General features: G+C 34.3%; 1 protein-coding gene across 5 annotated transcripts in view; it reads right to left on the reverse strand.

Moving 5' to 3' along the window:
- Positions 1–25961, reverse strand: part of LOC149785163 (PHD finger protein 21A-like) — a 47976-nt gene that overhangs the window by 18379 nt on the left and 3636 nt on the right. For 4 of the 5 annotated variants that reach the window (XM_089978952.1, XM_089978949.1, XM_089978948.1 and 1 more), the window contains exons 4-9: positions 21522–21602; positions 19289–19501; positions 15448–15591; positions 8073–8124; positions 5103–5179; positions 1385–1460 (exon numbers count right to left, since the gene is read on the reverse strand). In XM_089978952.1, coding sequence (XP_089835078.1) covers positions 1385–1460; positions 5103–5179; positions 8073–8124; positions 15448–15591; positions 19289–19501; positions 21522–21602 — 643 coding nt within the window. The remainder of the gene's footprint in view (positions 1–1384; positions 1461–5102; positions 5180–8072; positions 8125–15447; positions 15592–19288; positions 19502–21521; positions 21603–25961) is intronic. The other variant, XM_089978951.1, reaches the window with a different exon arrangement.

Below are 25961 nucleotides of genomic sequence, written 5' to 3' on the forward strand. Positions count from 1 at the left end.
TTCCTTGCTTCTCTCTCTCTTTTTAGGATTGTCTTTCTGCAAGGACAGGTTTTAGGAAGTATCAGTTTGTTTCCTGATAAGGAGAAAAATGATCATTTTTCATCTGAAACTCAAACATATACTCCAGTTCTCAAACTTTTTCACTTAAACAGTAAACAGTAGTCCAAAAACATGATCTGGGGTCAAAACTGATGCTAGCAAGCTAGCATTTTGCAAGTTACAGTTCTGATATGCTAGTGAATTGATAGCCAAAATGAAAGAACTAGAAGTTTCTTGTGAGGGATATTCTATATTAAAAATATGAAATATGCAGGAACATTAGACATAGCCAGATTCTTTTATAGCTGAAGAAACCCAGAACATTCACAAATCGTAGTAAAAATAGGGCATGGTTTGAGTCAGAAATTCTCCACATTAAAGTAAATACGGTTTATCGGCAACTTTGAAATTCCACCAAGAACCCATTATTCGCCACATGATTGCTAATAGCATAGTGCTGAATATACAAACATGGTCTGGCAAGCCTTATATAGAAAACGGGTCATGGCGAAAGTCTCGCGTTTTCTGTCATGGCGGACAAGGTGAGGTTAGTGTAACCATGCCAATTTATTTTATCGTGTAAGGGCTTAATAAATTCAAAATAAGCCTAACTTCTTTCACAACATGATTATACTTATGTAGTAGATTTCTACACTATTTGTTTTTCTGACTCTAGTGATGATTTTTGTTTGCTCCATTACATGATATGTGACCAGTTCGTAGCCTGAACCACAACAAATCAAGTTGAGACTACGGCATCATAGCTAAAAATCACATGGAATAACATTTGCAACAGAGATATTACTTTCATCTACTGTAAACTGATTGCTCTAAATAACCTTTAAAATATTATTCAAAATGTTCTTTTCTCTACATGTCAACAGAGAATTTAGATTAACATTTAAACACTATTAGAGCAATTATTATGGATGGTGATATCCCATTTACAAGCATTTTCAGTTTATGTTTCAAGTATTACAAGTGAACAAGATCAGAGACAACGAATATATTTACATTAATTTGAGTTGTTTCCCTCGACACAAAGACCGAATGTGAAAATGGCTAGTGGAAATAATACTTTCTTACAAATTTGTAATAACAACATATTGTCTGCTACTCTTATTAGTACTGCAAACAATATTTGGTCAAAGAGAATATATACCATGCTACAGACAAGGAACTGAAATCCCGCCAAGTCAAAATTGCTACCTAGTTACAGTAAATGATTTTATGGACTTAAGGATGTCTGTGAACTGCAAACCTGGCTCATTTCATTAGAAATTGTATGCAAAGACAAATCTACTATCTTTGAAAACTGAAAAATAAAACAGCGTTTTATGCTAACCTCTTCCTCTTTTGATTCCAGGGCCTTGTGGATTATCAAAATGATTGGCAAGCCTTGGCTTTCTCTGTAAGAAGAACTGTAAATAAATGCAACAAATCAATGTAAACGCCTTGCTTACTGAAATATTATTAAAATATAAAGAATATGTCATCTATGGAAGCATCATAGCTGCGTTCGTCACAATGAGATAGTCTATATCGTATGTCATGATGTTTTTTGCATCAACAAAATGTGTTAATGATTGCAAGGTGCTGACATAATTAGACATGCCAACAAATCTGGACAACTTAGGTTGTTATGTTGCAACAACATGACATGAAAACAACATGAATATATATAAATTTATTATCTGTACATACTCATGTCAATCGATTCCAATTGGTAATTTGCTAACATCAACAAATCTGGATAGGGAAGGGTGGTGTTGATTCAGAGACATTAAAATAAGTACAATTTCCTCATGAACCCTCTGTGCCGGGTACCCTGATACTGTCATCATGTCTACATATACATGTCAATACATTCCAATTGGTAACTTCTTGACATAAAAGCTATCATCTTGATCAAAAATCTTGTTATGACAATGGCAACTTAACTTTTCATCTTCTCATATTACACAAAGTACACATGGGTAATTTAGCTGATCAAACAGATATAGTCTGCTCCTAGTTGTTACACTTTTGGACAAGCCAAGATATAGTGTGCTCCTAAAAGTTGATACACTTTTGGACAAGCCAAGATATAGTGTGCTCCTAAAAGTTGTTACACTTTTGGACAAGCCAAGATATAGTCTGCTCCTAAAAGTTGTTACACTTTTGGACAAGCCAAGATATAGTCTGCTCCTAAATGTTGTTACACTTTTGGACAAGGCAAGAGATATCAAAACATTTTTGAGGACATACAGTGCAACCTTTAGCAGGCACTCCTGCTCCTGAAATTGATAAATTTGGCTATGTAAGGGAGGTGTCTGTTCAGAGATACAATGTACAGTTTCCTCATGGACCCTCTGTGCCGAGTACCTCTATTTGCATCTGACTAAAAGCTAAAATGGGCATGAAATCAATTCATTCGAATGCAAACACTATCATATTCATTCAAGTGAATGGCTTGGCTAATGTTAATATTTATAGGTTACTGCATTTGTATGGGAAAATATGAACAAGTTTTTCAAGTGGAAATACTGCATAACCTTGGGAGTGCAGTATATCCATCAGACAAAACGAGTTCATATTTTCCCATACAAATGCAGTAACCTTTTTATTATATGCTCATTGTTTTAATTCTACCTACGGCTTAATTATATTAACAAAATACACTAAAAGAAACAAAGTAACTGAATGTATGCTGTATTCCAAACTAAATACACAAGTGCAGATTCATCATTACACAACAACATTATTACTGCGCACGTAACTCCACCCAGATAAATTTGAAAGCACATTCAACATAACTTTTGAAAGAAAATGGAGTGTCTAGTTAAAATTGAAATTTGGAGTCATATTGTGAATGAATGCGCATTGCAACAACTTTTCCATTTGATCTGGAATGAATAGATTTTGGTATTTTTTTGATTCTACGAAATTTTGTGATTATGGACTGGATTTATCTGTGACAATTCCACATGAAGTACATCTGATTGAAGAAGCAAGGAAGAAGCGTGTTGACATCTGCAAATGTATTTCTGTTTCTGTCACTAAATGTTTCAAATCATAATGTGGGAAAAATATGAAGTCTTCCAACTGTAATTATCAAAAGGACGCCATGGAATTTAATGCTCATTTCGAGTGTAGTAAGGAGGATGTAACTGCACTTATATTAAAAATTACAGTACAATTTCGAAATGTGTAATCAAGATTGAGAACCTATAACATGGCTCATGTAATTCGGATTTGCAGAAGTAAGAAAGTACATTTTGAGGAAATTCAGGATGTAAAACTTCTTATCACCAGCTAAAGAAGACAGTATATGCCTTATCACTTATATGTTATTTGTAAGGACCCTTTCTTGCATCTGTTGTATAGCTAGCCTAAATCCGAAACACTGAATAAAAAAAGTTAACGTGGAATGTGCCAAAGTAGCTGGTATGTGGCAGTCCACGAAATAACTGCTTTACTTCAGTCTGAAACAAATTTAAACAACCACAATGTAAAGTGCCTACTATGCGAGTGTACATGATTTGTCTACAAATCAAAAGTGCTGGCATCTGTACCCACTGTTTGTTTACAAAAGAAAGTAGTTCCTTTATGCACATGAATTTAATATGTGCTTTTGAACAAGTTTAGTATCTGGTAATATTGCACGATTCTAACAATGTAAAGTTAACAGAGAAAAAAATGAGCATATAATAATATGACATCTTAATCCAGGTGATTAGTTGATTACAATGATCTGTCATGGGCTAAAATTTCTTGGTACATGAAACAGTTCATGTTTTAATGAGTGGGCTGTTTCATACCTTTCGGTCAGCTTCGGATAAATTACCACTTAGCTAATTGGGTCATTTCAATGGTGTTCATCCCTTTTCAAAAATAGAGGAACCGGGCACCTCAGAATGCATATGGATGGTGCTAGTTCTGATCAACAAGACTTATTTTTGGGCCCAAATTCATGATATGGATTAAACATTAGCAAAGTTGTCCACTTGGTTGAAATGGATATGACATTGCTTGCCTTTTGATTTTGAAGGCTGATTTAAAATTGAAATGAGCAGAAAGAATTTTCATATAAATTTAGCAATACTGTGCTTTTCTTTAGGGTGGGCCCCACATGGCCGAGTGGTCTAAAGCGCTCACCATTACGGATCACTGCCATCTCACCTCTGTCTGCATGAGTTCGAGTCTTAGGCTCAGTTAACATGGGTACGTGAGAAAGCCTGGCAGTAGCTTCTCGTGGGTTGGTGGTTTTTCCTGGGTTCTTCCTCCACCAATTATACAGGTCGCCATGTATAGCTTATCTTGTGCTGAAAAATGGCGTTAAACCCTACAACAACAGCAACTTTTCTTTAGTAAGTAGCAGATTGGGTTACAAACTACAGTGTTGCAAAAAAAAAAAATAGTCATGTTATGATGAGAATGGAAAATCAGACCATGATTGGACACCAGTCTATGTGAGATCTGTGCCATATAAGGAGGGTCTGGTAGAAATTTAATTTATGTCTATTGCCAACAGAAGGGATTTTGCTAAAATTTGTTCAAGTTATGATTACAAAGAAAGCATAAAGGAACATAATTTAATACTACTTTAAAAACAGCTATTGATGCAAACAGATAAAGGAAACATACATGTTCATGTAATAGGTCATCTTATCATCACAATAATGAAAGACACCAATTCATTTCATCAACCAATTAAATCACTTTCTAATTTTTGAAAAAAAAAATCATTTAGCATTACAAGAAAAACTTTTTTTTCACAAGATGCCACAGTCTCCTTTATTCTTTAGAATGATTATCAACATAAATATGATATGGCAGAATCTCATGAAATCATGCAAGAGGTCTTGTTGAATAAGACTGGTCTGCACTGTTAATTTTACTAATACTTTTAAGTGAATATGATAAACTTTGATCTGATGGTACATTTTACTGTTTGTACTTGAATGCGTACATACTGTATTAAATGGCACTCTTACACTGGAACTAAAATTTTCCCTTCTGTTAGCTGAAAAATCCAATTCTTTGATGTTTAGTCTTGATACATGCATGCAATATATACCTACATCTAATTCAAATCCATAGGTAAACTGTGGATTGGCTGTGCTCCTTCTTTTCCTTTCTGACCGTTTTGACTGTAATTCTAAAAGAAAAAGTTCATCACTTGTTTATCTGCTGAGGATCTTATTCATGGTATGAGCTATTAGTGGTGGGTCAATCACTCAAGGTCATACTTAATATAATTTGCCTCGTACACCTTAACCAGAACAACTTGTGCTTAGAACGTTTGGAGATGGGCATGCAGTGGCCAGGACTCATTTAAAAGATGATATGGAATGCCTGAAATCCAACTCATCCAACTTTTCACTCATACAAGGTCCATCCCATGTAGAGATAAAAATATAATGTTCATTGACAAGAGCCATAATTATGTTCAAAACAGAATAGCTGAGAATACACACAGGTCTATGAAACAATGAGCACATCAAAATTGTACCAGAATATTTGGGATGGTTCTTAAGCTATGCTGATTACAAACAACTTCCATATAAATTTATGTCTAAGAGGAAATATTCTTATCAAATTTGATCAGAACATGCTGACTGGTTCTTAAGCTATACTTACTATAGGTGTATGTGTATGATTTGGATTTTTAACATAGCTTTAACAATGCTGGGGCATCATGCCGCAGACATGTAGCATGATGTCCCACCCAGTCACATTATCCTGACACCAGGACTACCAGTCCTAACACTAACCTCTTAATGCTGAGTGCCAAGCGAGGCAGCTGTTAGTATCATTTTTGTATGTCTTGGTATGACTTGATCGGGGATCGAACCTACAAACTCTCGCATCTGAGGAGGATGCTCTAACCACTATGCCACCGGAGCGGTCCTCTTTCTAAAGGTAATGTCCAATGATTCCATTTGAATAGAAGAATGTAACCAACAATGAGCATAACCATGCCTAAAATAACAAACCAAACTCATCAAATACACTTAAAAGTGTATGAGGCAATGTACAAATTAAATTTCATACTGAATGGTTCTTGAGGTAATGCTGGCTATAAGCAACATCCCATGTGAACATATGAAGTTAACTCACAAGAGCCATAACTCAAATACATTTAAAAACTATAGATGACTGAACAAAAGCTACAAATGGTACATCTAGGTGTATGAAACAATTCTGATACTAAACTGCATCTGAATGCACTGGATGTTCTCAAGCCATGCCAGTTACAAGTAACATATCATGTGAATATGTGAAGTTATTTGTCAAGGGCAATACCTCTATCCAACAAGATCACTGTCCATGGCACAATGTATGCCCACCCTAAGTTTAATAGTCCTCCATGCAGACAAATGAAATGTTTGTGCAGAAACTGTGAATGACAGCAACCCTGACCCCAAGTGGAAACCATTTTTCTATTCTCAGTCAGTGACCTTGCCATTTGACCTTTTTCTTTACCACAAGTGTAAGCAAACCAAAAAATGTAGGTATATGATGTAGAAATGATGTTATTGTGTGATAACCATTTTAGCCTTTCATTCTTAGTGATCTTGACCTTTGAACTTTTGACTCCAAAATCAGTAGGGTTCTCTAAGTTCAAGCCGTCTTTAAGTTACATAACTGTAAATGATGAATAATTCAAGTGTTGAAACCAATTTTCTTCTTTCAGTCATAGTGACCTTTACCTTTGACCCTAACATTAATAGCATTCTTCCTGACCCCAAGTAAAGCTATCCACAAAGTCTCACAACTGTAGATGGGGGAAAACTCACATGATAGCATAGAAACTATTTTTCTTTGTTTCAGTCACAGGGATCTTGACTTTGAGACTTTTAAATCCAAAATCAACAAAGTTCTTCCTTACACCAATTGCAAACTATCCACAAAGTTTCCTAACTGTGTATCATGTAGAACTTGAGTTACTGTGCAGACAGATGGATGGACATCATTGTAACATATGTTCTGCCTTATGGTGGGTACAAAAAGACATGGAGTTGGCAGGACAAAATTCATAAAAGGTACATGTAGGCCAAGACAACACAATGTGCACAAAATATTACACAAGAAAATGTTGAATGTGTTACTGAGAACTGAAGGTTACAATAATCTGCTCTTTAATTCAGATCTACATGTCATAGGCAATTCACCTCCCATATCAATGTCATGCAATTATATGCAATGGCTACATAGCTCTGGTAGTTAAAAGACATGAATGGTTGGACTGATAAAGAGATGGAAAGGTGATTACTATAAGACTCCTGAATATTGATGAGGTCATAATAATTTTATTATTAATCTTAAACAGTACAGGTAGCACTACATATGCAAGCTAATTATATATCATTGGACAAACCATTCTGATTGGAACATTAGTTAAAACTCACTGCCAACAAAACTGATTAGAATATGAACAATGTGGCATCAAATAAATGTTAATGTCAGACTACAGAAATTTGCAAAAGCAAAAGATTTTACAATGGGACTTGCTTGTAAACAACTGAATACCTACTTTTATTCACTGTCTATCTATTTTGTGAAATTCATGTGTGCAATTTATCTCCCAAATCAATTTATCTCCCAAATCAAAAAGACACAATCTTGTTTTTCTTAAAAGATTAAACATAGGTGAGGAAACAGATTTCTTAAAAGATTAAACATAGGTGAGGAAACAGGTCTGTAAAAGAAACAAGATGCACAGCGGTTTTTCATAAGGAAACAGCAAAATTTAGTAGCTACACTTGAAATTAGGTTATTGTAGGTAAGTACTGATGTACTGGTTGTAATGATAATTTACTTCTTCATACCTTCTGGAATGAACACATTTTACATGTTAAAATCAAATGAAAAAAAAAGAACCATCAGTTTATATTAGCATCCTCCAACTCATCCTTCGAAAAGCAACATACAAATGATATCAAGATGCAATAGGTAGACAGATATAAGCAAGGAAGACATTAGATACCCCAGTTTCAATTGGTTAAAAGTTACCTTTTAATGTGTCTGGACGAGGTGTAAAAACTTACCTTTTAATGTGTCTGGAGTAACTAGATCTATACAGGCCATGAACTCCAACTTCTGTAACATATCAAGCATAAGACTGGATGAAATAAGATTCAAGATTAGTAAAGTTATGCCACTATTACCGTTCCTAAGTTGCTCTGTATAATTGGTGGCCCTGTGCCTCATATAGAACTTAAGTTACTGTGCAGATAGACATCATCATAACATAATATCCTCTGGTGGGTATAAAAAAAAATTGGAGATGACAGGACAAAATCCATAAAGGATACATCTAGGCCAAGGAGACAATGTACACAAAAAATTACATTAAAATTGGTGGCTACTGAGTAAGATATTTCCAAAGATCACTTAATTCTGTGGATGTAAATAAATTACACACTTCAAAACAAACCATAAACTGTACAATTTTAAAAATATGTATGTAGACATGGAGACAGTGCAAAAAATATTTCAAATCTATGCTGCTTTAAGGTAATAAAGATAAGCAGAAATCAAATCTCAATGTCTCCCCCAAATAAGACCTTTCACACAACATACCATGACCACATTCCTGGTCATTTTGGTTTAAAGCACAGATGGCAGAATAAGAGTGTTCAGCTTGGAGGATGCTTGTATTTATCCAAACAGTTGTCTGTCAATTCTCTAATGGATGCAAATTCTGCTAAAAACTTTCTATTTTGACACTATGATGTGAATATATCACACCTGATACTTTCTTCTCTTAAACGTTCTAATCTGACACTATGATAGTAAATATGCAAAACTTTTTACTGTTTTGAGAATTTATTTTCCATATCCTCTTACAACTTCCATGTCATCTGCCATCTACTGGACAGGTGCTCTGACATCATCTGGCACTATTATCTCAAAACAATGAAACAAGAAACTCAAACTTAAAACTCTAACAAGCCTTAAGTGAGCCTTATATGTTAAATGGGCCTTATATGTTCACTTGCTAGTAGCTTCTGAATGCAAATTCACACATACTGAAACTGTAGATGGATAGAAATGCTTTGAGCACCTAGTTGTTACATCATCTAATCATCCATTAATGGTGGCATAATATACCTCCTTTCCTAGACCATATATATATATATATATATATATATATATATATATATATATATGTATGTATGTATGTATGTGTATATATATATATATATATATATATATATATATATATATATATGGAGAGGACGCTGCCGGGCAGGAGGTTACTTTTGCATATGGCCTCTCCTACACTATTGTGTCCACAGCAGCACCTTCATGCTGGGCCCCTTGTTTTCACAGAGCTTGCTGTGTGGCATGACCAAGTGCCTGGCAGTATAACTGGGTGGGCAGACTGGGCTCATCAGCCTTGGCGGGCAGCCAGTCTAAGAGAAGGAAAACTCTTGACTCCAAACCCAGACAGATGGAGCTTGTTAGCCTTGTCAGGCAGTTTTTCTAGGAGAAGGAAACTCTGATTCCAAACCCACCAAATCCCAGCTACTGGGTGATGGCTCCACTGCCTTGTGGATATCTTCGGGAGAAGGAAAGGCTACGGGAGTAAACCGATTCAGAAAATCCGGAGTGGAGCCACTAAGGTGGCTGGGTGTCAAATATGACTGTCTTCCAGCAGCTCCTGCATCCAAAGTGGTGCCAAATGTCATGCTCAGCATTCCTTTGGACCCCAAAAGCAAGGATGCTGGCAGTCTACGGGTTATAAGTCCCACCCGATAGGCATAGAGAAGGGGCTACACAGGTCAGCTTGAAGCAGGGATGCGTGCTGGTGCTGACCCTTTTTAGGATCTTCTTCTCCCTGCTCCTGTCCTACACCTTGGACTCGTCCACTGATGGCATATATCTGCACACCAGGTCAGGCAGGAGGCTGTTCAACCTGGCATGACTGCGCTCAAAGATCAAAGTGAGGTCACTACTTAATGTTCATGGCCCAACCCTTCAAATATTTCTGAGACCCAACCGTAACATACCAGTGCATCCCCTACGGGTGCAAGACTGAGAGTCAAAAATCTCCTTGGTGTCAAGACTGGGGGTCAGACTGAGCAAAAAACAAACTTTGGTATCAAAACTGGGGATGAAATTAAAATACAATTATGTCACAAAAAGGAAGAGACACTTATGATCAAGGATTTAAAAATACACTTGCCAACTCCCAAGACAAGCTAAAAATTCTGTTTGGGCAAGCTAAAGTTTGCAAGGTGCTTGCCCATGGGCAAACCCCAAAAAAGAAAAAAAAAAAAAGAGAGAGAGAGAAAGAGAGAGGGAGAGAGTTTCAATAAATCTTTTTAATGTTGTTGGTATGGGTAAAATATATCAATCTCGAGGTCTGTGTGAACTATTTTACCAACAAGGGGACATGTTTAGTTCATAATACTTCATCTTCTGCAAGTTTTATACCATGCAATATTGCCATAATATGCTTATCAGCATTATTAGTGTCTATATGTATCACATTCTTCTTGTATGTAACTGATCCAGATTCGTTTAATTTATGATCTACAACAGTGCTGTCCAACCTTTTTGACACCATGGGCCACTGACAAATGTTTTTCATGAAGCAGAGGGCCACAGCAGAAAAATGAAAAGCAACGACTATATAGCTGCTCGAGCTCTGGCGGGCCATTTATAATCAGCCCACAGGCTGCATGTGGCCCTCGGGTTGGACAGCACTGACCTATGACATGTCATTCTATGTTACAGTCAATATCAGAAGGAGTGTCACATTTTCTAGTTCAGATGCGATAATGTGAATATTTACTATTTAAAGCAAGTAATCACAACAGGAAAAAAAATATTTCTGTTTTATCTTAAAAGTTACACTTTAATCATAAAATATGTACATATCTGGGATTTGTCGACTTTCATGTCCTTAGACATGCTAAAGTTAGCATCTGGCAGTTTATCAGCTTACCGGTTGTATACAATCAGCTTGTCAAAGATAGTTTTGATGCATGTCACCAATGTTAATGTAAGGTATTAATTATTAATAATGTAACTACTTTTTTTACTGGCAGTTTGGAAATAAAAGGCACTCATTTCAAGCAATAAACCACCATCAGGATTTCATTGTTTTTGTGATAATTACAGGAGACCAATTCATACTTATACAAACAAATGTATAAAAATAAATGTTTTCAAATCATTCTCATAAGTCATCTTGTCAAATATTTGAATGCATGTTGCCAATTTCGATATGACTCGATGATAACAGATTATGTGGAATCAGAATCAGATAAAGGTGTAAAAAAGAAAAAAGATGAGAGTGAAAGCATTAAATCATTCATGGAGTACTTTAGTGACTGAGTCATTTTTATCTTGACTTTTTTATAGAATGGATACATAAATCTGCATAATCATATGAACTTGTTGGAAAAGCAGATCAAAAAAATTTTCTACATTAAAATATGATTAAAATTAAATTAATGAAGTTCTGTTATTGGTTGTTTAATCTTTCATATAAATCTCTCTCTCACTCTCTCTTAAAACTATTTCCAAACTCTTTTCTACTTATCCATTAATATACATGCACATGTTTATTTGCTCTTCTCTACATGCAACCTAACTTTTTCATATCTATCTACATATATTATTTACATGTTTTGATAACTTTAATTATCAGTGTAGTGTTCTAAGGTGCCAACAAAGATAAATAGATAAAAAGTTTAAAATTTTTTAACATGATTTCCTTAAAATATCACACATATTATTTTCTCATTGTTTATCACTCATGCTGGGATGTTATACTTGGTGAATGCTCATATTTCCCAAGTTCAACTTAAATTTTCCAATCAACTTGCCTGGGTAAACTGACTTTTACAAAATATATACTGAAGTCATAAAAGGAAAATACGCTTATCATTTATTTCAAATACTTAATGCAAAAAAAGTCTGAAAACAGGTTTGAATTTGCTACAAACTTCCTCCCAATATGACTAATCATTCATATTGATAAATCTTTTTCAAAACCTCCTCTTAAGTATCCAGTGAATAATGAACATGACATATCACTATGTATATATGATGGACTGGTCATACCATCACTGAATTTTAAACAAACTGAGCTTAAAACCAATGAATCATTTATTTATTCCAGTAGGCAAAAGCAAACGTATTCAAATATGTTTGATGACTGCTTCTACCTTTATTTTTATACAAGCATTATTTTTAAATAATTGAAGTTCACTTATCAGTATGCAGACATATTAAATTTCCGTCAATAGTCCTGGTTTCTTTTCTGTCATCAGTCATGTGTTCTTTGTTAGCCTGTACAAATAACATTACTATTACACTGTATGACATCTATTCCTGGCATATTGATTAATTCTGATGAAAACTGTCAGTCCATCAGCCTCTACCTTTTCTAAACATCTTTACAATTCTTGGACTTTTCATTAGTGGAAGAATTTTGCATCAAGAGTTGTATTCTTAGGTCCACGACGGGGAAAATACCCTGAACAATAAGACTTCCTCAAAGGGAATCACACCCTACCGGCCAAGATTAAGATTTTCAAGATGGCTATGGCTTACAGCTTAGGACCAGTCATCAATAAAAGTCATTTGGTGAAAACTCCAATTTCGATATGACCATCCATTAAAAAACAGAAGTGACAACATTACTGTCAAGATCAACAGCAGCCACACAATATTTCAGATCAGAATCTTTATCAATCAGGACACACAGACATGATAAGAAGTCTTCTGGTGATAAGACAATCTGCTCAAGAGAAGTAGTGATAAGATTTTCAAGATGACTGCCATGGCCAAACTGGATGTCAGGGAGGCACAATTTTCAAATAAGGCCAACAAGACATCATTAGGAGTTGTTGTTGAAAATTCCATTTTGACGTAACCATCTATCAAGCAGTAGCCATAACATGATTTTCAAGATGAAGGATAGATCAGTACAGTTTCATTAGGACCAACTAAACATCATAAGAAGACTTGTGGTGGAAATATGTTTATATGACTTTCTATTCATGAGGTGCTGTGACATTTTCAGGATGGTCCAAGGCAACCACTGAGGGTATCAGATTGGAACTATTTTCATTTCAAACAAACTAGAAATTATAACAAGTCTTTAGATGACAACCCTGTGTTGATATGACTATCTGTTCAGAAGGAGATGTAATAACTTGGGATCATGTGTGTGTCAAGTTTGATGGCATCATCCAAATAGTAGCAGAAGTAACAATAATAAACAGACACTGGATGTATGATAGACAACAGGCCATCCCATAAACCCTTCTGGTCTATGACCAGTAGAGCTACACATTACACAAATATAGTTATTTGTTGAAATTGACCTCTTCAAATGATAAGCATAAAAAGTGTAAAGTGTAATGATGAACTGAGACTAATTGTATTCAAAGATTCTGTCATACATTGCATTCTGCTGTAAAACAATATGGATAACAACAGAATTTGTAGGAGCAAAACGATTTACCAACATTTGTGCATTTTCAGATTATGACCAAAACATTTACCAAGTTTTATGGCAATCCTACGAAAAATGTGGGACTAATTATAAAACATTCTCATACACAACAATGAACTGCAAGTAAACAATGGCAAAAATTTGTTGATAAGCACATATTCATATGATGGTTACATTATTTACCAAGTTTCATGGCAATCTGCAAGAACTGCATTCACAATACTGTGTGGCTGATAGAAGGATAGACAGATGGATGAACATGAGGATTCTAGTATACCCCTCCACACACCCCACCATAAGAATGAAGCCTTTAAGAAAAATAAATTACTCAACAGTTTAGCAGTGTCCAAGAAATATAACTGAATGCAGAATCTTAATACAGTTAACGAAGTCTGAAAAGTAAATCAGTTTATCTGTTATTTCAATGAATCTGAATAATTTGGAATATAATATCTAGTTTCAACTTGCAGTACAGTTGTTTGAATCCAACTCAGTGCTCTAGCCATAAGCACAAAATACATGTTTGCAATAGAACCCCAGTCATATATGAGACATACCATTGAATTTTTAGAAGGGAGAAAGTAACAAAATTCTGACCACTAAATAGCTTGAAAAATAAATTTTTGCTCTGTCTTGTAGAAAAAAAACTAAATATATCCACTAGTTTAAAAACAATTATCCTGAGGTATAAGCAGAAAAAAAATAATTGGAAAGAAAATCTAAGCCCCCTCCCCCAAGTAAAAGATCATTTCCTTTAAGCAATCTGTAAAATATCAGTTATCTTAGGATGGGATATAAGGTCCAGTCAGTTTGTTCATTTTTACAGAATGCACACCATTTGCATTGGCAACTAATACTTATGTCCAACTATCATGTTTATTTTGACTGGAAAAATGTCACTGTTTGCATATATGATATCCATCAACTAACAAGGCACTGTCAAACTATCTGTCACAATGAAATCATATTCTGGTATCTGAAATATTTCCTTTTCTTCGGCTGTATTTCAATTCCTTCATGTCACTTGTAAGGCACTATAGCACAATATATTAGTCATTGTTGAACAAATATAAGGTCAAGGGACAAAACTCAAATTTTTATCCCTGGGAAAAGCTAATAGCATGATTATCTCCCCTAATATTTTTACAACCAAGCCCTCCAAACAAAACAACTGCATTTTTAAACAGAAACTCTGATGTCTATAATGACAGTGACAAATTTTACAAAGTATTATTGTTTTCTTCAGTTTAATAAAGTCCTGATTGTGCTATGGATAAAAAAAAGAATTTGACACTTAATATGTCTATGAAGAACTTGAGATTAGAATTCAATGATATACATTTCAAATGAATGCTCCAGGAAAATAATGCATCATCAATTCTTGATCAGATTATTGTAATTTGCCAGATAAGATGAAAAGCTTTACAAATGAATTTTTTGGGGAAATAAAACTTAAAAAATAAATTTTGCAACATGACCATTTTAGGATTCTAATGTAAGCAATATAAAGGCATTATACAAATACTGTTGTCATCACAATCCTTTTTTTTCTCATCTGAATTCTAAACAAGTCAATCACAACAATATATATCACTGGTGGTAAAGACATCACACTGAGCTGAAACAATAAAATTAATTCTGAAAATGTATAGCAGAATTACTTGGGATGATTCCAATGATAAATTATCCGTAGATACTATGCAGGAAAGGATTTAAAACTAACACAAAGGAAACTTTTCATGTTGATAAAAATGCTGTCACTTATAAAACATGAGAAAAGCAATAATCATATTTTATGCTGACTTTGCAAGCAAAGCATAATCTTCAAAGATCAATTTAATTCATAATGAAAAAGAGAAAAAAGAAAAATGTTAATGCATTCTACCAAATTTAATCAAATAGGTCTTGACATATTTGTCTCATCTGAAAATTGACATAATTACCATTTTCTCTTCTGGAGACACCTGTTTTTTCTCCACTGTTTTTCGTATATCCCTGATGTGATTGTCATTGTAGGATTGATTTCCTGACGTAGGTTCCATGCCAGGTTGTAATACTTGGTTCTTAAAACTAGTCTGTTTACTTCCCTAAAGTAATAATAGAAAAAAACAAAAAATAAAGCTCTCTAACTGATGTCATGGTCACTGGATTTTGATATATTAAAGGGCATAACACATGACCCTATTGCCCTGACTTGTTGCAAAATTGAAAGGCACAAATGCTTCATGAAGTAAGGGATATATATATGTTCTTATTTATTCCAAATATGGGGCAAAAAAGTAAATGTACAAACAAAGAAATATATCAAACTTCAGACCTAGCGCCATACATCTTGCATATGTGGCCCTACTCAGAACAACAACTATCAAATAAAATGAGTGAGTGGTTATATGAATATCAAACAATAAAACATGACATTTGCAGAGAGAACAAAAACAGAATAGGATGTAAGTGTTGTTTAGGACCATACACTATTCCAAATTTACAATTAGAATGGATATAAAGTAAATTAAAACAAATTTAGAGATGGAATCAAAAGGGTAACCAGGGATGGCACTGGGCTTTGCCAATTTAGCAAATTGTGATTTTTTAAACCTATCTGTGACAAAATATACCATCTGGTGATTAATTTTGCAACATTTTTCAGCTGTTTAAACTTGTATATACAATCTTGGATTTGTGGTGGAGAAATTCAAAGGCACCATGAAAGGAAGCCACAAACATGGATATAAAATGCACTGGGAGCTATCTATTGTTACATCAACAAATTATTTGTTCATACTGACAAACAACCTTAACAGAGCATTTTTACATCACAATCCAATTATGCAGACACCTGGCCTGGGTACTGTAAGCTCTGATACACTCAGATAGTCATGATAACGAATTAGCTACAATCAATTAACCTCGAAAGACAGGAGCAGGAATGACAGCAATCAAATAGTCATGTTTTTTGTGGGTTTATTTAAATGTACCCCCAGAAAATAGTTTTGCTGAAAATTCAAAGAAAACTGATTACCTCTGAAGCACTGACTGTTCTATATAAATACTAAGTAAATGAAAAGAAGAAAACAAATCAGCCTCAATCAATGCTCTACTCCAATTATTTGATGTTACCACTGCAATAATAACAGGCATTTGTTTGGTCCTCGAAGGTTTGCATTTAGTGGTGACTTCAATAAAAACAAAGCACATTTCATCAAAGGAAGTCATCACTAAACATAAATAAAAGCAATGGCAGCTGACTGATTGTTGCATTTTCCAAAGTGATTCAACACTTTTATTAGGCTGTGAAAGTTTTCTACTTTGTGTGAAAATTGTTTAGGCTCAAGATTGTTATCACAGGTGGCATAAAACACAAATTAAATTTCAAATCTTTTGAAACCATATACATATCTGGTCGCAAAGATGATTGATAAACTTTATATTTTGTTCATGTGTTTTCATTTCTTTGTTAAATGCCATATCTCCTGAGGCTTCCTCGGCAACATGTTAGCTGTTTCCAGCTGACCAAAATCTAGGCCATGTACATGAGGCATGTAAACAAATATAAAGCCAAGCACTATTCGCAACCCTGAATATCACACTGAATTTTTTTACATAAAAGTTCGTTGTGCTTTCCAAAGTGATGTGAATGATATATACAATTTCTAACAATTGATCAATACTTGAATTTAAGGATTTTTCATATACATGTACAGTACTTTATGCATTATGGATTCTTCAACACAATTGTAAGTTCTCAATACACACATGTATTTCAGATTAGTGTTGCCTTCAGTTAATCAAAGTTTCAATTGTTTGTTTTCTCTCACTGTAAATCCTACTCACTAACATCAGGTCACCTCTTATAAATTTCACTTGTATGCGAAATGTGATTTGTGTAGCCCTCCCCCATTTATCTCTATGTCCACTGAAGTTGACAATATTACCTAGGTAACAGGGATATCGAGATAAACGGGTAGTACTGTATTATGAAAATGGCAACATATTTTGAAAATTGGCAACAAAATTGCCAAAAACTTGATTAATGCCAGCGCCATCCCTGGGTAACCCAAAGATATTCTACATATTAACTTTTGTGCCCCACCCATGGAATTGACCAAGGGTAGTAGTAGCATGATCCATCATGTCAGTGTATGATGTTATATTTTAAACATAAAATGAACTGGTTACAGAAATAAAAGTCATGGAAAAAACTTTAACTAAAACCTTTCACCAAAATGCATCGCTAAAATAAATCTTGATCCCACTGCCCAACTCTGGGACAAAGCCCAGAAGTACAAGTGATGCTGAGAGAAAAGGCATATGTGGCATTGCTATATATTCTATGATTTGAATTGGTACATGGGGTTAGGAAAACATAAGAAAATTAAAATAGGTGCTGGAGAAAACTTTGACAAAAATCTTTAAAACAATATAATTCTTGATGCCATGACCCCAGACTGGCAGGGGCAGGAATGGTATGTAGAGAAGGGAAGTAAGTGATGATATTATATTCCAAATATTAAGTGGATCAGGTAAGAAGTTACTGAAGTACAAGTTATAAAAGACACACATTTGTTAAGAAGCAAGTGAAATTTAGCACTGGTCATTGATTAATGGTTGATTTGGGTTGTTTTCTTCCTGATACTGTTTCCTATACCTAAGAGACTGATTTGCATTCACTTCTATTCCTACCTATCAAATATATTCCATTCTAAATTTGTTGACTTATACAGTCAAAACTAAGATGATGAGAACACTGATGACTTATATAGTTCAGGTGATACTGGATCAAACAAGAGACAGGGATGACAATATCCAGCTGGATTTTAATTTCATGCTCTTATTATTTCTAAAAAGCAAATACCAATAGTCCTATAAATCAAACCTGAATAATAAATTCTGAAAAATTCCTTTCTATTATAATTGAGAAATATTATCTGCAGAAATGATTCTGTACCATTAACAATACTATATCAATATCAAAATTAACTCAAGGGAGGTAGTCACAATAAGGTCTAATCATATTCTATAAGAATTAACATTTGAGTTATGTCCCTTGATTGTCCTCTCTTGGCTAAAGGCAACCAGTGCTAAGTATAGAAAGTTCCCATTATTTGAAATCATTCTCAATATGCCACTGTCTCTGGCGGTAATGAAATGTATCAGAGTTAAAAATAAGGTCATTCACTTGAGACAAATGAAGGTCCCAGTCTGTCCAGCATATATGAACATGCAGATTTTGCCTTAGTTTTTACCCTCTCAATAAAATAGAGACCAATGGCCAACCACAGTCCAACCTCCTGTAACAGATGGCTCCAAACAACAGCCAACTCTCATATGTAGTCAGGATCTGATTTTCCTGACATTTTTCAGTTATATCTGACCTTGATTTAACATCCAACTTCCTTAAACATTCCAACAGCTCAATTACCATGGTAGCATTAAAAAGGGCAGTTGCAATACAGACCAAACATAAAAATTCACAAGTAATGAGTCTCTGAAATCATGGCTGATTTGTCAATTGAGTAAAACACACTTGGACCATGATTTTTCTGGCAAATTAACATTCTACATCTAAACTGAGACAGTCATCCATTGTCACCATGAACTATAAGGAGTCCATAGTAAATATTTTTTAATGTTAAAAATAAGTAACTTTATAATGCATTTTCAAACCCTGGAATGTTAGGGATGGAAGTCTGAAATGAGCTCAGATTAAGATCTTAATTTTATTATGATGTAAGCAATTGATGCACAAGGAAAAAGATTGATTTTGATCATAACAAGGCTCCTTACCTGTAGTATAGAAGGTTTATGGGCTGTATACTGTGGCACTCGTATTGGTGGTGAATTTGCATTTCTTGGCACATCGGGCTTATTGATAATTTCAGACTGTGGTAAGCAGAGTTCTGTTTTTGCTGACTGTATATTTGATACTTGTGTCTTCAAAGACAAATCAGTGGGATGTACATCTGAGGTATTCTGCTGTACTGGAACAGCTGGTTTGGGCTAAAACAAAGAAAACTATAATGAAAAACACAAAACACGTCTGAATGCAGAATACAATAAGATTTACAGCCCAACCCCTTCTCTAACCCATAAACTTTACTACATCATCATAAAGTCTCAGTTTATGAAAATGAAAATAGACCGCTCCAGTGGCCTAGTGGTTAGAGCATCCTCCTCAGATGCGAGAGGTCGTGGGTTTCAAACCCCGGCCTAGTCATATCAAATACTTACAAAAATGGTACTAACAGCTACCTTGACTGGGTGGGACATCATACTACGTGTCGGCAGCATGATGCCCCAGTGCTAGACATAACTATAAACTGCCACAACGCAGACATCGTAGCGATATGACTGCAAAACTGTTATTCTCTGCATATCCAATAACCTGTATAATACTTGGCGATGGATTATTTGTTTTCTGTCTTACCTGTATAGCATGTATTTTGTTTTCTCTGTCCTACCTGTATAACATGTGCTGATGGAGTATTTCTGTTTTTTCCCTGTCTTACCTGTATAGCAAGAGGTAATGGAATATTTCTGTTTTTTTTCTGTCTTACCTGTACAGCTACCTCGCTTGGCGCTCAGCATTAAGAGGTTAGTGTTAGGGCTGGTCGGCTTGGTATCAGGATAATATGACTGGGTGGGACATGCTACGTGTCTGCAGCATGATGCTCCAGTGCCAGACATCACTATAAACTGCCACAATGCAAACATTGTAGCGATATGACTGCAAAATTGTTAAAGCTTCGCTATAAATCCTAATCACACACACAGAGTTTATGAAAGCATTAACTCCATTAAAATATGCAGAATTAAAAATCCATCCCCATGTAATAAAAAAAAAATAATAAAGAAAAAGAAAAGAAATTTGTAATTTGCTGGTCAGTACCCTACATAAGCAAATCAAAATGCTTCACAAGGGAATAGTGTGGAAATGAGTTTAATATTATTATAAAAGAACATCTGTATATATCAACCACATCATAATATTACTGTGATTATTTAAATAAATATTCCAGTCTGTCAAATATAGGCCAAATTTTGCCATTACATTAGAACTTCAATTATCCATCACCCTATTAACTATCGGTCTCTGTTAACTGTCAGGGCATTGTACGTCAAATTATTAAAAACAGGTACATGAACATATGTCAATATTAGGATTTTTTGATGACCCCATCTACTGCATAATAGTTTTAATGTACATATTCTATTATCTGTCTATTCTCATATCCGTCACGGTCTCGGTCCCACACGCTGACGAATAATTGAACTTCTACTGTACTATTAATGACTAACCTGTTTCATAGCAACACTGAACATAGAATCTCTCCAAATAAACTTTAATAAACGATAACAGTGTTACAAAAATGTAGATGATTTTTTTGTTACAAGAGAAGTTTAGTAACATTATTAATTAATAACAAGCCTCTCATTATGTTTCCCCACATGTAATAGACGTTTAATCCTGGCATCCCAAAAACTGATAAAATCTTGTTTTATAATCATAATAACTCAACAACTGTCAATTTCTTTGTTTCTTATCTTTTAATGCACTGTCCGAAAATTGCCTTATTTGAAGTCCCCTGCCCACCCACTCCGTCTTTAACTGTAAAGAGTGTCATAATGGGGAATGCTGCATACATTCTCTGCATATCCAACAACCTGTATAACACTTGGTGATGGATTATTTGTTTTCTGTCTTAACTGTATAGCATGTATTTTGTCGTCTCTGTCTTACCTGTATAACATATTCTGATGGAGTATTTGATTTTTCTGTTTTACCTGTATAGCATGTGAAGATGGAATGTATCTGTTTCCTGTCTTACCTGTATAGTATGTGTTGATGCAGTATTTCTGTTTTTTTCCCTTGTCTTACCTGTATAGCAAGTGGTAATGGAGTATTTCTGTTTTTTTCTGTCTTACCTGTATAGCATGTGGTGATACATGAATTTGTTTTTCTTTCTGTCTTACCTGTATAGCACATCATCATGGAGTATTTCTGTTTTCTGAGTCTTACCTGTATAGCATTTGGTGATGGAGTGTTTCTGTTTTCTCTGTCTGCTATAAGATCTTTGCGTAACTTTTGAACTAGGATTTTCTGAAATTCAAATGATACAACTATTACTAAGAACCTGACTTAATGATACATTTCTTGACCTTTTCACATATCAACAACATTTGAACATAATTATTATAACAATAAGAGACCCAAGAGTAACACTCAATTGACTTACATAACTTAACAATTGATCATTTATTGAAGCCAACTTTCCCAAACAATGCATTTGCTTCTCATGGGTCGGTGGTTCTTCTCTGGGTTTTCCAGGGTTCTTCATCCACCAATTGTACTGGTCACCATGTATAGCCTATCTTGTGCTGAAAAATGGCGTTAAACCCTACAGCAACAACTACAAACACTGTATCACTTACTTTATCTAATATCATATAGTCTGATACAAAAATACAGTCTGATCAAAAATACAGTCTCAGATGACAATAAAATTTGAATCTGATGCTACTCAATGATTTTACAAAGCAATGGTTAAGTTTCATGCAACTGTTATACAAATTGGCTGGAGGTAAAATTATTATTCTGTAATTATTAATTCTCATTTTTTGACAGCCCTGACATATTCCAATGCCATATCAAACCGGCTCTTTTACCCGACTCAGAACAAAGCACTTATGTGGTTTTGTATTATTACATATCCCTCTTTTATTCACACATTATTTTTTCAATTTTTTTTACTAATGTATATATTAAAAAATGCATCTGGTGTTTTACGAAAGATGTTATAAAAATCTCTGAAAAATCCCTATGTACTGGATCGTACCTTTAAGTTAATTTCATCCAAAAATGTCTACATACTTTAGTACTGATTTTGCCATACATATTTCTCGGGGCATGGATGTGGAACACGAATGGATGAGGATCCAAATAAAGTAAACGCCATTTCAAGGTCTGTAGAATCAAATACTAAAACATGACACCCATTACTGAAATAATAAGTGTTGAAGGTTTACATGGCCTGTATAACTTTTACTATAGACATCACAGAAAGTCTTTGAGTAAAGAAGCCATGTTGATGGAGAAGTAGCTATAACAAGATTTTTAAGAACTGGCCATTTTGGAAGTTGAGCACCACCATTTTTATTTAGGGCCAACTAGCTGACTGGATGAATGTGATGTGTAATTGATGTTTCATGACAATCCAACAAGTACTTTAGGACGAGTAGCAATAACAAACTTGTGTTAATGGGCAAACAACAGACAAATGATACACAACAGATTAGTAATACACAACAGATGAGTAATACACAACAGATGAATAATACACAACAGATAAATGATACACAACAGATGAATGATACACAACAGATGAGTAATACATAACAGATGGATACACAACAGATGAATAATACACAACAGATGAATGATACACAACAGATGAATAATACATAACAGATGAATAATACACAGCAGATAAATGATATACAACTGATGAATAATACACAACAAATGATACGCAACAGATGAATGATACACAACAGATGGATACACAACAGATGAATAATACATAACAGACAAATGATACATAGCAGATGAGTAATACACAACATGATACACAACAGATGAATAATACTGAACAGATAAATGATACACAACAGATGAATAATACACAACAAATGAATGATAAATTGGGGCCCCTCCAAGCTGCTTATCAAAATCAATACATTTTTGTTAGGCAATGAAATCTTGCTTCTTGGCATAAGCATACTCTATTCCGCAAATTAGTTGGGATGTACTGATTCAATCTGTCTAAAATCAACTGTACTGATCTTTTATCTTTACTTTCTGGTCTTTTTATGGTGCACTCTACAGGTGTACAATTTCTTGTGACAAAGATGATAGATAAGTGTCAATGGTGCAGACCAAATTTAGCTTCTAATGTCATGTTCTTTGTTTTTTTAATTATTATTATTAATATTTTCACTTTATTTTTATATGAAAATATCTTTCAAATGGATAATCATTGCTGCTACAAAGCTTTTATCAATCTAATTTTAAATATTTTAGTTTCAAAGTTTTGAAATAAATGACAACTCTTTAATACATCTTTGGACATCGTCGACCTTTTGCAATAAAATGCAGATTCCCGTGATAAATGAGATTTAAGTCAATGTCACAAAGTTGAGATGGTCAGCTTATGAAAATATTGCAAATTTTCAAACATCATTTTCAGAATAAAAAATAACTTAAAACAGTAGATGAACCTTTAAAGTAACTTAAAACAACTGAAACAATTCACAACAATTTGATGGTTTATTTATGTCAACAATCTGAACTAGAAATTGCCTATTTTTTTTGTCAGTACAAGTAGCGTGTTCATAGTTCTAATGCTTTCCATCAGCAAAAAATCAATGGCCAATAGCATATTTCATATTTTAAAATAAAGATGTACACAATACCACTTACAAATTTGTAGTTCTTTTGTTTTCAGCTAGCAATTTCAGAACTAGCATCAATTTAAAGCCCTGATAATGGTTTACTATAAAGAATCATCAACTCCAATTCACTGTCCAATAATTAAGGTTTATTTGAAAATGATTTCTCTTTCACTTTTCTGATATCTTTTACACGAAATCTGCTAACATCATTCAAATTTCAGGTATTAAACAATAGTTTTATAAAGGCAGATGTTGCAATCAGATTTAATCGCACAGTTATTTTCCAACAGAGAATACTGAAAGCATTTGTAATAGAAATAAAAATTCAAGGGAGATTTCTAGTTATTTCAATGTTTATACCTCTATCTAAAACATAGTTTTCTATAATTATGTTTTACCCACCATTTAACCTAATCCAGGCTGCAAGAAAAAGATATCATTTGAAAACTAAATGCTGCAATACTGGCTGCACAGGCAACAATAGGGTATATAAACCTCTAACTGATAAAACGAAGTGACCAGTTGAACAAATGTATCAAATAGATACATAAAAAAAAAGAAAAAAAGGATTAATTGAACAAATGTATCAACCAGATGAGTTACAATAGTAATGAAACTGGTCAGGGACTGAGGGTGACTAGATTCCTCTCAGCAGATGGGAGGGTAGCCTCCACATCCTTAAAGTCATCACTTTGTAACAATTATTTTCCAACAGTTGCCTCATGGGAATATGTATAATCTCTTCAAATCAAAAGCATCTGATTACTGCAGTAAGGTTATTTGGAATTCAGTTTGACCTACAAGTACTGACACACAATTGTTAAAAGCTATCGATGTAAGAAAGCAAATTCTGGGAAATCTGTCATACACAATCTAGTCATTAAGTCTTAGTTGAATACAGCAAATATGGGAGAAATCTCATTTAAAGACACAGAACCCTAATATTATTGATTCTGATGGAACTACAACACTTTCATCATCCGCTAAATGCAGGCAAGACAAAAAAAAAAATGAACAAAATCACAGAAGCATGAAAGTAGGTCATGGTGACTTCTTTAAATTGTGATTTTTTGTATTTTGGGTGTTAAAACATTGCCTATTTCCCTTCTGAAAATTCAATTAAATTCTCTTTCTGTAACAATGGGTTCCATTTATCCTTTTCTTGGCAAAAACGATAAATTTCCTTAAAATGACATTCAAGCACTGTGGCAAATGTATCTCTTGCTGTTGTACAAGAAGACAAGCATACTGTAAGGGAAGCAACTCTGCACTCAACATTGAGGAAACTGCATTGTTGTCTTTACTTTCAGTAAAAAGGCATTCTTATGTTAGATGATCAACTTATTGTTGCTGTCCACTGCATATGCAGAATAACATTTTGGTTTGGTTGGTTCAGCCTCCTTAAATGGTGTTTTGCCAGGAGGCTTTGATTACTTTATTGGGGCAAAGAGAATGAAGTATCTTGCATAAGAACACAGTACAGCAGCTTACACAGAATATATTGGGAATTTAACCTGTTACTCCTACATAGGAATCCAGCATTCTAATTGCAAAGCTATTGTGCATCTCTTCTAGATTATTAACCTGCTTCACCAGAACATACTGTAGGATAAAATTCTTCTTTGGTCTGTTCCAATCTGCACTGACATATACTTATTCTGACATGCATAATGGAAATTACTATAATTAGGTGAGGAATAATATTGTTTTTTTCTGTCTTGAAATTTATGAATTAAAAAAAAAAAATCAAAAATTTCTCCCAAAACATCTGAAAATGAAAATTACCCAACCCCTTCCAGGCCTAATGCTGCACCTATTTCTTAAATAATCATAAAATGTTTTAATCAGACAGGTTTCTTTCGTCTCTTCTACTTTTGTACAAATAAATCCAAACAGAAAAGGAAACATGTAAAAGGTTGGCAGGAAGTGCAAGTCTTACTCTCACCTATGCAGACATTACAGTTAACTCAAGTTGCTACCACTCTGCTTGAAACAAGTTTGCTTAAAA

This window comes from Sinohyriopsis cumingii, chromosome 13, assembly GCF_028554795.1.
Source record: "Sinohyriopsis cumingii isolate HCF-2022 chromosome 13, ASM2855479v2, whole genome shotgun sequence".
NCBI lineage: Eukaryota > Metazoa > Mollusca > Bivalvia > Unionida > Unionidae > Sinohyriopsis > Sinohyriopsis cumingii.